This window comes from Pteropus vampyrus, unplaced genomic scaffold (assembly GCF_000151845.1).
Source record: "Pteropus vampyrus isolate Shadow unplaced genomic scaffold, Pvam_2.0 Scaffold4, whole genome shotgun sequence".
Classification (NCBI taxonomy): domain Eukaryota; kingdom Metazoa; phylum Chordata; class Mammalia; order Chiroptera; family Pteropodidae; genus Pteropus; species Pteropus vampyrus.
Genome location: NW_011888785.1, coordinates 1,456,882 through 1,472,475, shown reverse-complemented (window position 1 = coordinate 1,472,475; position 15,594 = coordinate 1,456,882). Strand labels below are relative to the sequence as shown.

Genomic DNA, 15,594 nt, shown 5'->3' with positions numbered 1-15,594 from the left:
GTCCAATTTCTTCAAATGTGTACAGCTTGACAAATGAGCTTTGGAATCTGTTTTAAAAGCCTTCTTGAAAAAAATTTACTTACTTACCTAAACTGATCACTAGCTTTTTTGGATTTGGAAATATTAGCTAACTTTCAAAAATTAGCTTCAATTTCTCAGTTGCTCTGAAAAAGAAGAGAACACACCACTATTTCTTGAGAAAGCTGTTTCCTTGAAACTCTCAACTGGGAGGAAACCCCTAAAACCTATAAAAATGCTCATTATAGCTCTGTGATAGTTTAATAGTGCCAATATTTGAGATCATTCTTGTTCAGTTTGGGGCAGTAGCCAGACAACTGCATTTTCATCTTGATTGAGCACTTATTTTAAGGGTACTTAATATTTTGAGGCATCTGTGGAAATAGTGTTGGACTAAGAATTGGACTGTTGTCCTGGTTCTGTATTCAGCTGATTTTGAGGGCTTCAGTTTGCTTATCTGTGAAATGATGAAATTGGAATCAATTATTTCTATGTCTCTATATATTGTATAAATTATAACTCTCAACCAACAGAGAAGAAAAAACATTTTAATGACATTCTCAGTACTCCTCAAACCAGAATTTTATCTCTTCTTTACCCTTAGCTCTTGACAGATCTCAGATTAGATAGAAAACAAAGAAGCCATCGGAAACTCTTCTCACCATTCACCATTAAGTGTGACAAATTCTGCATCTTCACTCATTCATTTTGCTCTCTCTTTTTACAATAGACAAAGATAAAACTTATTAACAAAACCTCTATTTTGGCTCTAAATGCAATCGGTCTTCACCTGCTCAAAGACTTTCTCTCTGTTTCTAGTCTCCTTTCTACTCCATTATTCACATTAGCACACAAAAGTGTTCCAAAATCTCCCTTAAAAATAAAAACCTTTCACAAATAAGTGAAATCATATGGTATTTGTCTCTGTCTGACTTACTTCACCAAGCATGATACTTCTAGGTCCATCTTATCAGGGGGATTACTTTGTAAGTTATATATATATGTCTAACTACTATGCCGTATACCTGAAACTAATATAATAATGAATGTCAACTGTAATTGAAAAAAATTTAAATTTAAACTTAAAAAAATAATAAAAATAAAAACCTTTCTAGATTCCAAATCCTTTTACATGGTCGCTTTATCTCTCTACACAGACCCACTTTCCCTTCACTCTTAGGCTTCTACACGTAACTATTTCCATATTCTTACCTTCCATTCCCCCTTCAGCAGACTTCAGGCTTCTTCACTCACTGTTTTACTTTAACTACTTCTGCCCGGGGAAGCCAGGATTTCCGTGTTTCAGTCCTCAGCTTACACGGGCACATTCTACTTTGGGCTTCTCTGATACCACACTCTCTTGGTCTTCAACATATTTCTCTGGTCACAACTTTTCAGTCTCTTCTTTTTCTACCTCCTTGTCACTCTCAATCTTCTGAATATTATAGCAACTACAGTCTTTGTTTTGGGCGGTTTCAACCAGTCATATGGCCTTAAAGACCATTACATCAGTTGTTCAATCCCCAAATCCGAGACTCATTCTTAATACTACAATGACATCTAATCAGATCTTATCAACTCTGCATGTCAATTATCTGCGCTTCCTCTATTTTTATTCTAGTCTTTCACTCTCATCCATGTAAGCATTACATCGTACATCCCAGTGCCTCCTAACTAGACTTGTGACTTCTTAACTTGTCTGACTCCAAAATGTTTTCTAAACTGCAGCCCCAAATGGCTCATATTATAATTCGGGGAAAATAAAAACATTGTAGCATGGGTCTTAATTGATTTTTTTCCTGGTTGTCTCTCTACTTCACCCAGTGCCTTCTGGAGGCTCTTGTTTACTTGTATATTCTAGTCTCTGTGGTCTTCTTTCAGTTTGTCAAACACATCAAACTTCTCTTAACTCAGGGTCTTTACCCATGCTGTTCTCTCTGGTTGCAGCAATGCCCTTCTCCCTATTCATCTGAGTAATGCCTCCCTATCCTCAGGAAACATTCCTTCCTTAGAGATGCTTTTTTCTGATTCTCTTACTATTAATAACAGTTATAGTCTTAATAAACTATAGTTCTCCTGTTCGACATGTCACAACCTGCAATTGTTCATTTGTCCATTATTTATTCATTGTCTATGTTCTTTTTAAAATTAACTTTAGTAGATCAGGGATCATGATTATTTTATTTACTGCCAGATCCTGGGAAGCTATCTTGAAGCATATTTTGTAGCTGTGGAAATAATATTTGTTGACTAAATCTAATAGGAAGAAAATCTGGCTCATGGGAATAGGAACAGAAATGAACTCTCCTGATTTTTCCAAAGCCTTTTCTCCACACCACGCTGTCATTTCTCTTCTTGACTCATCCCAAACTACTGTAGACCATGTAGCTCAGGCCTATCAAGTATCTTTGCCATTGACCTCAACACTGATTGGGCCTTATCTTCATAAGCCTAACCCCTGGGGGAGTGGAGGGTCCCAGGCCCTGAACTGTGTCACTTCACAACTCAGTTCCTTGGGCTTGTTCTGCCTTTATTAGATTTACAGATCTCCTCAATGGCCTTCACTTTCCCCTTCCCAATTATTCTGCATTTTCAACATAGTGTTTCTCTTTTTAAAAAGTCACTTTTCCACTTTCCTATTTATATTTCCTTCTTTTCTTAGGCCATGAAAAACTCTGCTAATTATGCAGTGTTCTTTTTTTCCCTTTAGCTAGAACCAATTTCTTATTTTCTTCCCCAAAACAGAACACTGAAAGAAAGCAAGTCACATAGATCCATACACATATGTTTCTTCCATCTCAGAAAATTTCAAAATTTTTAAAAGTTCAACTGAAAAAGGGTAAATTCACATTTTTTATCAATAGAGCCAAGACCTTTTATAAATATAGGCACAATCAAAGAAAAATAAAATACCAAGAGGATAAAATGTACAACAGATATGTTGATGTGATACGCAGTCCTCCATTAGCACCGAGTAATCTTGGTGGCTTGGCAGCCAGTATGCGCTAAGAGGCAACCACAGCAAATAAAGAAATTAAACCAAAAGCACTCAAGGGAAAGAAGGAAATAAAAATACCCACAGTGATAAATGAGTATGTACAGTAGGCGAGAGTAACCTTTTCAGAGACTGTAAAGTAACTGAATGAAACCAGCAATACAGAAGGATGAATTTCAGAAGAAATCATTAGACATAGCATGTAGCTGATTGACACACCAACATCTTTTAAACGAATCCAAGTTCAAAACTCTCAGAAACTTCTCACTGGCCCGAGACCCAATTCTTCATTGTTCAGAAAGAATCAGCATTGATTCTTATAATACTGTTCCGTCTCCTCTCTCCCTCAGTGTTCATGTAATGCAGTCTTTCTTGTACTTAATGCATTATGCATTGCATTATGTTTCAATTCTGTTTTCTGATAGTTTTTCTTTTTTAAAAATAATCTGTTGAATATTTTGAGTATGCTAAGTAAATAGGCTTCTTGATGTTAGAACTGTTTCTGCTCCAACAGTATCAAAGAAAATTAAAACTAAACTTGTGAATATGGGTAAATAGGACTTTGAATGTGCAGTGTATTTAAATGTCAGTAGTCCAAATATATTAATGTGGGTTCTCTCATCTTGCATGATTTTCTTTATATTTTTGTGTTTAAGAGTCTTTCATGTCATATATAAGTAAAATTAACTTAGGTGTTATAATTTGGGAAATATTCGAATATAATGCTCATAACTTGATACATGTGGAAAATATAACAAAGTTTCAAAGGTAAAAAAAAATGGATTTGCTGAAGAGGAAAGAAAAAAAATACTCCCTTAGGTACAGGCTAGCTCTGAGTCTATGATTTGTGACTTGTCTTCACAGAGTTGAAAATAGCCAGGGACTCAAGAAGACTAGAGGATAAAAGTTATGCTCTTCCTAAGACTTGTCAACAGCACTAATAAATGTCCATCCAACATGCCTGGAGGTTTCTGAAAGCCAACCAGTTATGGAAATAAGCTGCAACTGATAGAGGATCACGACGTGGTGAACCTGCCCCAAATCAGGGCACTAGCAATCTACCTGCAGCTTCTATCACTTATCAGTGGTAACTATCAATTACCTCCTAGGAATTGCTCACCTCTTCACTTCACCTGCACACTAGTGCATGCATGCACAGGTGTTCACATACACACACACATGCATACACAAACCACACATTCTTTCTTCAGGTGATTTAGGTTTTTATCCTTCTTCTGTTACTGACTTCACTTTCTGCTCTTAAATTCCTAAATCCTAAATCCTTTAGGTTTTCATCCCTAAGCAAAGACACTCATCTATTGAGATAAATGGTGTAATGAATAGAATTCATAGGCAATGTAGTATACTATAAATATAAGCTGCCGTTGTTTTTATTGTTAATGTTGTAATTATTATCATTATTATTTTAATTCTTCAGAGTAATCCATGCAGGAAAATAGTAGGCAGGAGACAAACAGAGAAAGAACTAAGAATTCCAGAGCCCAGCCAAAAATAATGTGGAAATCAAGAACACATCTCTGTTTTGTAAACAAAAATTATACTTCTTTATCCAAATATTGACTAGAAAATATTTCTGGGACTTTGGGACATGCACTATAAATCACAACTAACTATTAATGCCAAATTTATTATGACGAGCATATATTTTCTAAGAGAGAGTATATGATTTAAATATTACCAAATCTTGAGTCTAAGGTCAATTTTATCAATGGTCTTACAATTAGCTCTCCTTCAGAAATGCATAAAAATAAAATATCTATAATATACCAATAGAAACCACAGGCAGAAAATGGATTTTCTAGAAAAATGGCAAAAGCATGCAGTCATTATTGTGGGCTAGTCATAGTTACTGAATACCCAACATGTATCAAGCCCTTTACATGACATTTAATTTTTAGGACAACTCTATAAGATAAATAGTAGTACTGCTATTTTACAGATGATTTAGCTGACTGCTCAGTGAGATAATGTAACTCACTCAAACTTAAACAACTAGAAAATGCTATAGCTAAAATTTGAACTGAAGTCTTAATACCTCCAAAACCTATTCTCATTTCTTTGTATCATGCTGACATCTCCAATTAGAAATAAATCTTATTTTTATGTGTCAGGCAGCTGTAAGAACAATCAAACAAAAGGAACTTATGGTCTTACAAATCCAGCATCAACAAGAAATTCACTTGAAGTTGGGATTAGGTTTGCATTAGTAGACTTACTATTCCCTCAAGTTTCAAGATTTCCCTCATCTTTTTTTTTTTTTTTTTTTTTATTCAGAACATGCATCCTGAAACCAAAGGCTGGTGTTTTGCCTTGAAATTGAGCAGCAATGCCTAGCTCAATTGCCTTCACCTCATAATCACCAAGTTCTGTTCAGCAGAGCTCACCAAGCTTAGTTGAGAATCAAAAGCAGACGTGTCTTGGCATTCTTTCAGGACCCTTGTAAAGCGGATCCCATCCTATTTAAATGAGGTAGACCTTTACTTACAAGTGTTTATGTTAGCAGGTCTTTGTTCTAAGAGCCTGGTCTCCTCAGCCCCCGACAAACTCTCCATTTTATTGTCTCTTCTGTGACTTTAGTGACTTTATACATAACAGCTTGGCTTTGTACATATTCTCTCCTCTGCCCCCTGGAAACCTACCCACTCTCTAAGGCCTGGATAAAGCCCTCCCTCTCCGAGGAAGTCATTCTTGACTCCTCTCGTTTTGATCTATGTTTACATGTGTTGTTTTGTGTTTTCATGAGTTGCCCTCAAAATATTTAACAATCATTTGAGATGTATAATTTAGTTTTATTTTTTAAGGCTAAAGATTAAGCTTTAAGGGTAGGAACAGTTTAGTCTAATATCTTAAGCTCTTCTGAGAACATGGGGCTATGCTTGTTGAAACTATGCCAGTCTCTTCTGCATGATAGATACAAACAGTGATCGGGACTGGCCTTTATGCCATCGTGCCTGACTCATACATTCAGGAGTAGAAGCAGATAATGAGGTCAGGCCTCAAAGAGTGTTTTTTTTTCATGAAAAATTTCCACACAACGCAACAGGAAAAGTATAGATTTTGAAACAAGGTTTCCTAGGCTTTAAATACTAACTCAGCTGATTAAATAACAATGGGCACTGGGCAAGTTCCTTTTTCTACATAAACTTTGTAAAATATTACATTCTACATGAAGTTGTTAGGAATAGAAATGATAATATATGTGAAAGCATGTGAATCACAGTTAACTATTAATAAATTATTTCTGCAGGATAAAGAGCCCAAGGCACTCTGTCTCCCAAGGTGATCTACTTAGCCACTAATATTTTCTTTTTGCCTTATGTCCAATATTTAATAATAGATCATGAACTAATGGAACTAAGAATTGCTTCTCAGGAGTTTTAATACTGACGCTAAAGATCGTGGGAACTAATTAACGTTATAAGAATCATCGTTGAAATCTAGATACTTCATTGATGCATTTGTTAATACAATTATCTAGATTTCAACGATGATTCTTATGTTAATTGGTTCCCATGATCGTTAGCATCCGTATTAAGCAAAACTATACAAGCCTCCAATATATTAACTATCTTTATTAGAAGTATTAATTTGTACTTTTTTTTTTAAATTTTATCTTATTAGTTCCAAGTATGCATACAGTGGTTAGACATTTATAGTTTTTAAAATGATTCCCCCTAATTGCTCTTTCTCTCCTTTGGCTCTCCACCCAGCCATTACATTAATGCTAACTACATTCCACTTTATGACAAGAACTTACATACTTTTATGTTTTCTGAGAACTTTGTTTTATGACATAAATAGTAATTAGGATATGCCCACTGTTTGTGTTGCCTAACTTAGCTAATTGTCTAATTTATCTGCTTACCAATTGTTTTTATTTTAGAGTTTCTATCACCCTCTCAACTTCCAAAAGAAAATAAAGAGAAAACTGTCTCATTGCAGGAGCTGTTTCCCATCCAGTTGTAAGCTGAATATTTATATGACCTCTCTCATGAAGATATTTTGGTGCAGTTTTTTTAGTTGCTACTGTATTTACCTGAATTAAATCAAAGCTAACTAGATATACTATTCATGGGGAGGGGGCGTAGGATAAGTCAAGATAGAGTTGTTTAAAGATGTTTGACAAATCTTGAAAACCAGTGCACCACTAGCAGGCTGTAGGTGCCAGGCAGTCATGGAGAAGCGTGAGGGAAGTAGAAAAAGAAAGAAGCTAACGCTCACTAAGCACATGCTCTGTGCCAGTCTTGGTACTGACAGCTTTGTAAGCATTGTCTTCTTAGCTTCACACAACTTCCCAGCAACCCATGAAAAAGGTACTGGTATTTCTCTCGACTTGGTGAAGAAATATAAGTTATCTAGTTTGATAGTTATACTGAGTGATGTGTATGAATCCGATCTCCCATTCAATTTGAATAAAGTTATATAGATTTGCATTCAAGAGGACAGCATGGTTTTGAACATCACAGAAGAAAGTTGTCACACAGTTTTTTCTTTCTTCCTTTCTTTTTCTCTTTCTTTCTTCCTTCCTTCCTTCCTTCCTTCCTTCCTTCCTTCCTTCCTTCCTTCCTTCCTTCCCTCCCTCCCTCTCTTCCTCTCTCTCTCTCTCTCTCTCTCTCTCTCTTTCTTTCTTTCTTTCCTCTTTTTCTCCTTGGAAGACAATGAGAATCTTTGTATACTATCATCTAATTATTCTGGCATTGTCCGTTTCGCATGTTAAAATAAACATCTATCTGTAGAGTGACCACCTGATAGTATGACTAAATTATTAAGACAGTAAAGTCAAGTATTTTGAACAATTCCAGGCTTAGGTATAAAAATGCTATTTAAATAAATAGGATGCTATATGTATGTATATGTATTGCATTAATAAAATGAAAGTTTGTTCATTTCACAAGTGAATGACCCAACATCATTTGAACATAAAATTGTTGGGTTTTTCCTCCTTTGCACACCTGTCAAAATCTATTCTAGTTTTTACTGAATTTTAAAAACAAGCATTTTGGTTTGGATGGCTGAGCTTTTCTTCCCATCTGCCAATAAAAGTAAGTGTTATCTAAGGGCTAAGTGAATATATTAAAAAGTTAAATGGTTTGGACATATTTGAAGCACATATTGGATGATCTGGCAAATAATTAAGTCAGTGCAGAGCACCAGTGTGAACATTTAGGCAAAAACATCCAAATAAAAGAGTTTGATTTTATTCAGATAATGTTTGCGTCAAGCTGTCAACAAATAAATAACTGAAGTTTCCTTAAATAACAACTACATTTCCCAGTAATTTAGCTTGACTAATTTATCTAATTGCCTATTATCTAATTGCCCTAACCCCAGTAGAAAACAGGTAGCACTTGAAAAGAAGAATGCTAATCAGATAAGAAATTCTTTACCTGGGCTCTATAGGGTCCGTGAATAGGCTTTATTACATCCAGAAACTCGATGAAAATTGTTCTGTATGTTCAAACAATACAATGTATGCATTGAGAAATATCTATGAGATTATACACTAAATTTATAAGGGTGGCTAATTTTGATGATATGGAAGGAAAGAGAACTTTAGTTTTGATCTTTCTTTTTAACCCTTTAAAATGAGTATTTATAAATTACTTGCACAATTAAAATTAATTTTAAAATGAGGTATAAATGTACACTTGTAATTTTTTTCTTAGGATGGGGCAGTGTTTTCATTTCATGCCAAATATGAATCTCTTATTTTATGTACCTGACTCCGGAGAAAAATGATATATTATCTGGTCAGAGACACTCTAGCTTCAAATTTTGTACATTAAAAATAACTGAAGGGTTCCTTTCACTTTATTGTTCTATTTGTTTTTCCTTAAATAAATCAGGCAGATTTAAATATTAAAAATAATATGTTGGATCAGCTATCAGTTATATAGCTCCTCATTTGTATCACTATGGTATGGATCAGAATATACAGTAAGTGAATTTCAACACAATCTTAAAATCGGTTGAGTTGTTGCCTTGATGAATCAGGAGTCCACAAAACAGGTATGTGCCTTGATTATGCTATAAATTTCATTCACCTAAAGTATCAGATTTATTAAGCAGATAAAGTTATGATATACAAATCAAGGATGGTCCAGAAAAATTAGTAGTAAAAATTACTCAAACTTTATATGATTTAGATAACAAAAATTTTCAATATTGTTAAAGACTATGTTTATACATAGGGCAAACAAGGCTTAGAAAGTTCTTTTAATATAATTGATTTGTAGAATGATTATCAGATATACGTGGGTAGAATTTAGCATGATATATATGGAATACAACTCAGAATCAGATGTCACTCCCGACACCACCATCTGAATCTCTAGATTTCCAAGGGTCAACCTAGAGTAACAAAATAAATTTCTCCTGGAACCATGAATCTGTGTACTACTAAATACAGTCCATTCTCTTTACATGTGATGCATGACAGACAGAGAAAAGTGAGTATCACACAGCAAGTTGGAAACGTAGCCTTGTCTATTTAACTCTCTGTCAATAAATCTTATACATCAATTATATTTCACACGACTATGTCTTTTCCAAAGCAGTTTACTCAATGGTTCACTCACTGTTATCTAATAGTCTTCTTTTATCTAATGTTTTCTTTTATGCATTCAATGAGGTGATTATATCAGCTATAGCAAAGAATCAAGAAAAAGCAAAAATTCTATAAAGGCAGTTATAGCTTACTTTCTCTATGAAAGTATAGTTCAATTATTTTTTCCTTCTAAATGCCCATACTTTTTAGACTAATCGCAGAAGCACTCTTTGCCTAATTATGAAATAGTGCCTGGAAATAATCCATATAAGCATCCATCTCACGGATTTTAAGACCTTTACCTTGGTCCTATTTTATTTTTAAGCCACCTTTTTTTAAAAAAAAAAAATTGTGTATTTGGGTCCAAATAATCAAAATTGTTGTCTGAATTCTCAGTGCATTTGATCTAGATAAAAAGCTTATTATGCTAGGGTTTATATATAAGAAGTAATCCTTTCATAGTATAGTTTTTCTTTCCACTGGCTCCTAAAACTTAATTCAGAAATCTTGTAATAATGATATTAATGTTTTGAAAAAACTTCATGGCATCAATCAAAACACACTTTGATTAGAGACTACAGTCATCCTGACAAGTTAATTATTATAAAATCTCATCTAATGTTCATAAATAATACAGATTTTTTAATTCATAAAATACCAAAGAGATTAACAATTCTCTATCTACTTTTCTTCTGCATCTCCCTGGAAACTCTGGAAAGTAAGAACTGGCATTATTATTATTACTATTTAAAAAATATGAGGAAATAAACCTATTGTCTTGGACTGGCACACAACCTCCTGTGGTCTGGCCCCATCCACTCTTTCAATCCTTATCTCCCCCTCACACATTTAAACCCCAGAAAAATAGAAGAACCTATTCTTCCTGGAACATTACCCACCCTATCCCAGTTTTTTGCCTTTATCCATGCTGCCTGAAAGCTCTCCTTTCTCATGCTCTTCACTGCTAGTCTATGCACTCAGTATTAGCTGTTCACATTTATTCAATGCTTACTACATACTATGCTTTTTACTAAGAGCATTATTCCATTTGTACCTTCTAACAACCCTATTTTACAATGTATGAGGACACTTTGGATAGTCATCCAGATAGTGAATGGCAGTTCTAGGGTTTGTATCCAAGTAGACTCCAGATTTCATACATTACTTAACACTGTGATATATTAATTCCAAGTCCCAATAGACTTGAAAGATCAAAGGAAAAATAATAGTTCTCCAATAAATGTTTCATTGACTACCCCAACCTCTCTTCCCTTTATCTCCCCTGGTATCTCTCTGAGGCCAAACTCTCATTTGTCACCGTTGATAAAGTTAAGAATGTACCCATCTTGTTTCCTCTACTAGACATTCTGATTCATCTTAGCAGTCTTTGTGTTAAATAGTAAAATGCCTTGCATATGGCAAGTCCTTCTATAAATATTGCTTATATTAGTTCATCATTGATAGAATTGAGATAATTCAGACTGTATCACAAATGACCTCTGAAAAATAAGTTAAAAATTCAACTTAGCAAGCCTATCATTTGATAAACGGTGATCAAAACTGGATACTTATTTTGTCATGAATTTGATTGTTTTTTGAGTTTATGAAAGTGACTGACTGTTTGAGCATTCTAGTTTTAATCCATTCATTCAATCACATGTATTTTTTGCCTTTACTGAATCAGACAATAGAATTCAAAACTATCATTTAAGAATCATAGGTAAATCTTAGTTACTCTAAAGAAAAGTTAAAATGGAAACAATTCTTTGTGATAATGATTACTATATATATATATATATACATATATATATATATATAGTACTGTTTTGTTTGTTTTTACTAAGCTGATTCAAAATTTTCATTTTCTGTGCATACACATATGTCAACTCATCTAGGTAATAGTATATAGCCTGGGAAGAGAGGTAAAATTATTTAATTATTTTTCTTACATGCTGTCAAGCAAATGTAACCATGTTTTTATTCTTGAAGATAATACTTTAATACTATTTAGAGACAACCTAAGTTTATTCATTTGATCTCTTAAATTTCAGAGGGGAAGTGATTTGAAAAGTGTTCGAGGCTTCTCTCTCATAAGCCATCAGAAGATCACATTTTCTTCCCCTTTCCCTAAATGTTGGCATTGCATTTTGACAATTGTCTGATAGAAGTTTTAGAGTCTGACTATTTATGTTAAATAACAATAATAGCTATGGCTCTCAAATTAACCACTACTATATATAAGATGTAAAACTAGATTAAATTTGCCTTTTAGATTTTCACACTTAAATTTAAAATATGCATTGATAAAATTATATAATAAAGAAAAAGGTAATTTATTCAGAGGTTGGAAGTAACTTATTACTGAATTTAAAACAAGGATTCTTGGAGGAATTCAATGTTAGAATTGAACATGATTTTTCTTGTTTCTTTTAACTTCACCAATTTGAAAATATTCACTTCACTTTGAAAAATTAAAATATAAAAACTATTTTCCAAAGCATAATTATACCAGTTTTAAGAATGCTAGAATGTCCCTCAAAAATAAATTACTTTGGAATGATTTTCCTTGAACTCATAAATAATGAGTTCAGTAACTTAAAGCACATAAAATTAAGCCATGATTGTTAATTATACCCATTGATTATCAGTGATAGAACAATATCCTATTAAATTATCTAAAGTAAGATCAAGCTAGAGACCCAGAATGATATAGTAGCTTTATATCTTAAAGGAGAAGAAAAGTTGATTTTTACAGTTAGGCCCATACCAGGAAGAGTGCTGAATTATTTTATTGATTCTTGGTGGAAGGAATGGGTCTCCAAGGCTTTCCTGGAGATTCACCTAAACTAAAAAAATTAAGAAGCTCATTGGGTCTGCCATTTGACCTGGAGAAAATTATGACATTTTTCTTGAACTATTTTCCAACTAGTGTTGTTAAATATACCATTTGTTGTTTAACTTATTGCCTAGAACTTAAAAAAAGAGTTGATAGACGGGAAGTACAGAAAGCTCACAAGGGAAAATTACGAGTAGTGTTTTCTAGGATAAAATACTCCTTTCATCCTCACACCACATTTCTCTTTTTGTCACACTAGTGCTGCCTTTAGTGTACCTTAAGCACTGTTACTTAGAAATAAGTGCATAACTCTATTTTGCTTGTCCCCGGTACAAGAAAATGATGTAACAGTTTCATTTTGATTTTCCTTGTAGAAGAAGCAAGAGGCTCAGTCTGCCCTTGAGAGGTGTGACCCCTAATCAGCACCACTGGGCAGTCTTTTGCAGGTTCAGCTAGTGAAAACTGCCCCCTTACCCAACTTAAAACAAAGCCATTTAATTTGGTTCTAAGCCAAGGTAAGGAAAAAACAAACAAACAAACAAACAACAAAAAAAAATTGCTGGGCTGAATAATAGGACAACGTAAAGAGGCATAGCCTGCTAACATGTAACTACATGCAAGCCAGGAGAGATTTGTGATTTTCTTCCCCAGGGAGGGAGTGACTAACGCGCGCACACTGACCATCCCCTTAAAGAGGTAAAGAGAGAGTGAAATGGCTCAACGTACACACACCCCGCTCCATACCGGGGACGAGTCTCCGAGCTGCGGCTTGTGCTGTCGGAGGGCCAGGCTGAAGCTGACCGCCCCCACGGCCACGCTGGACACCCCCAGCCCTATCTCCAGCACAGAGAGCACCAAGAGGCTCCCGATAATCTGGCCGCTGGTGCACATCCTTCCTCGGTCATCGTTCCTTCCAGATCAGAGAGGGAAACCAACCATCCACCTTCTTTCTTCCACTATCTCCTTACCCCTTCCCGCCCCCTATACCAAACCCCAAAACTTTTCTTTCTTCACCAGTGAAGCATAATCCACAAAGACTGGCTTTCCAGAACCGGAGACCCTCTTCCCTGACGGGGCCAGAGGCAAAAGAGCCGCTGCACCCTCTGGCACGTTCAGACAGGGATCGTAGGAGGATTTTCCCGGGTTCGGTGGTCGGAGTCCAGGAGAGGGGAGCACACCAGCTGCAGGGCTTTCAAGAAGGAGCCGGAAACCTGGAGGAGCCCGGGCGCCCGCAGTCCCGCTCGCGAGGCGCTGTCCAGAGTTCTGCCTCGTCCCAAGTCTCCGCAGGGAAAGCCCGCTCCCCGGGTAGCTCCCAGACCCCTTCGGGCCTTGCGGAGGGGATCAGCTTTGCTTCCCAGAGATCCAAAGCCGACCTGCTCAGGGCTTCTCTTTCCCTCTCCCTCTCCCGTTCGTCTCCTCTCCTTTGTTTTCGTGGTAGCACAAAGTGCTCCTGCGAGTCCCTCGGTCCCCAGGCTGAGCGGGCGGATGATATTCAGCACCACGCTCCTCGCAGTTGCTGTGTCGCCAGAAAAAGCGACCTTGTCTGATGGCCTTTTTCCGTCTGGGTTTCTTCTCCCTCCTTGTCGTCCTCGTCCTCCCCCTCTCTCTTGATCTGATTCTCTCTCATTGCAGTGACCTCATTGGGATTTGAGAGGTTGATGGAGGAGGGAAGAGCTTGATCTATTTGTGCATCTAGAACCAATACTCTTGGCTGGCCCCGCCTCGGGACCCCAACCACAGCGATCCAAGTGATCCCCACCTTCACATTTCCCCCACAGGCTCCCTCCTGGGCTGCTATCCAGATGGGAGGGGAGGCGATGCCTACGTCAACACGGGGCTCATTCTGTGTAAAACTTTCTTCTGCGTGTACGTGGGGCGATTCGGGGGCGCAGTGGTCAAAGAAAGGCAGAGAGAGTGCAAGGGATGGGGAGAGGTCAGACTCCTAAATTTACTAGGACACTGAAGGACCCTCACCAAGGAACTCTTTTCTCTAGAAGAGCTAGACTCAAGCCTGCTAGTAAAGAGCGTCCCCTCGCTTGTCATGACCTGTCACCTTCCTTGTCTGGGGTTGGGGGGAGACACAATTGGCTGAGGCCGTACTTCTGTGGGGATATGGCTGTGGTTCTTCCCTCTTCTAGGGGATCGTGGTCCCCTAGAAGCACTGCTACCCGTTCTGAGATGCATTGCCAGACCGAGTAAGGCTGGGACCGGGTGTTCTCAAATTCGAGAGCTTTGTACATTTAAGTATTACATTGGAAAGGACATTATTTTAAAAAAATCTGGCTCACTGCACGACGGTTTATGACAGTCTACCCTCATCAGTATCATTAGGGCAGGGGCCAACCTTAGCTTGGGCATTTTTATGTTCTAGTCTGATGCATGTGGGACTTTAGAGGTCTGAGAATCACTGTATGGACCCCGTTTCTATGTCTCTAATTTTACCTCATGAAAAATCACAAGTTATTCCATCAAGGAGACCCAGGAAGTGGGGGAATGAGAAGGTGTTTGGGGGTGTGGATCATTTTTCTCAAAAACGGCTCCCCAGTTGAAGATGAATTGAAGGAAGAGAGAGTAAAGGAGCTTTGAGTTAGGACACATTACACAAGACCAGGCCATCCTGACCTCTGAATACATGCAGACTAGTGCAGTGCAGGCACCTTTCTGATTAGAAGCTTCTTTTTATAAAGCCCTCATGCTGAAAACACTGAAGCTGAGTGATATATTATCTATTGCATAAGTGCCAATTTCAGTTTTCTTAAATTTGATTCAGGGCTTGTTTCATAGTTTAAATTTAATTGCACACTATAATTTATTTTTTCTTATGATATACATTTAAGAATTTTTGAGTCCTCATTCCTTAAAAATAAACAAAACAAGGACGGAAAAATTATAAATTATTAGGCCTTAAAAAGTCTTCAGTTATTGTGATATTTGGAGAACAACTCAAACATTTATATTGAATAATTAGTGGATTCACTTTCTACTTCTTGAAAAATTTATCCACCAAGCGGTCAACCATTAGAATCTTTCAAATAGTTTTTGGCTTTAATGAAGCATAGTTTATTTTACTTAAATCTTGTAGAAGTCATCTAAATGACCCAATTTATATGTAGAAATAATGAAGCAACTATGTTACTTAATTCTGGTTTGTTTTTAGTCACCGCTTTTCATTTCATT

The 15,594-nt window shown here is 36.4% G+C and overlaps 1 protein-coding gene across 1 annotated transcript in view; it reads right to left on the bottom strand.

Moving 5' to 3' along the window:
* The window catches only part of TMEM196 (transmembrane protein 196), a 46,674-nt gene extending 33,366 nt beyond the window's left edge, over nucleotides 1-13,308 (bottom strand). Inside the window, exon 1 of the mRNA XM_011362734.2 lies at nucleotides 13,162-13,308. Coding sequence (XP_011361036.1) covers nucleotides 13,162-13,308 — 147 coding nt within the window. The remainder of the gene's footprint in view (nucleotides 1-13,161) is intronic.
* Nucleotides 13,309-15,594: the final 2,286 nt, after the last annotated feature.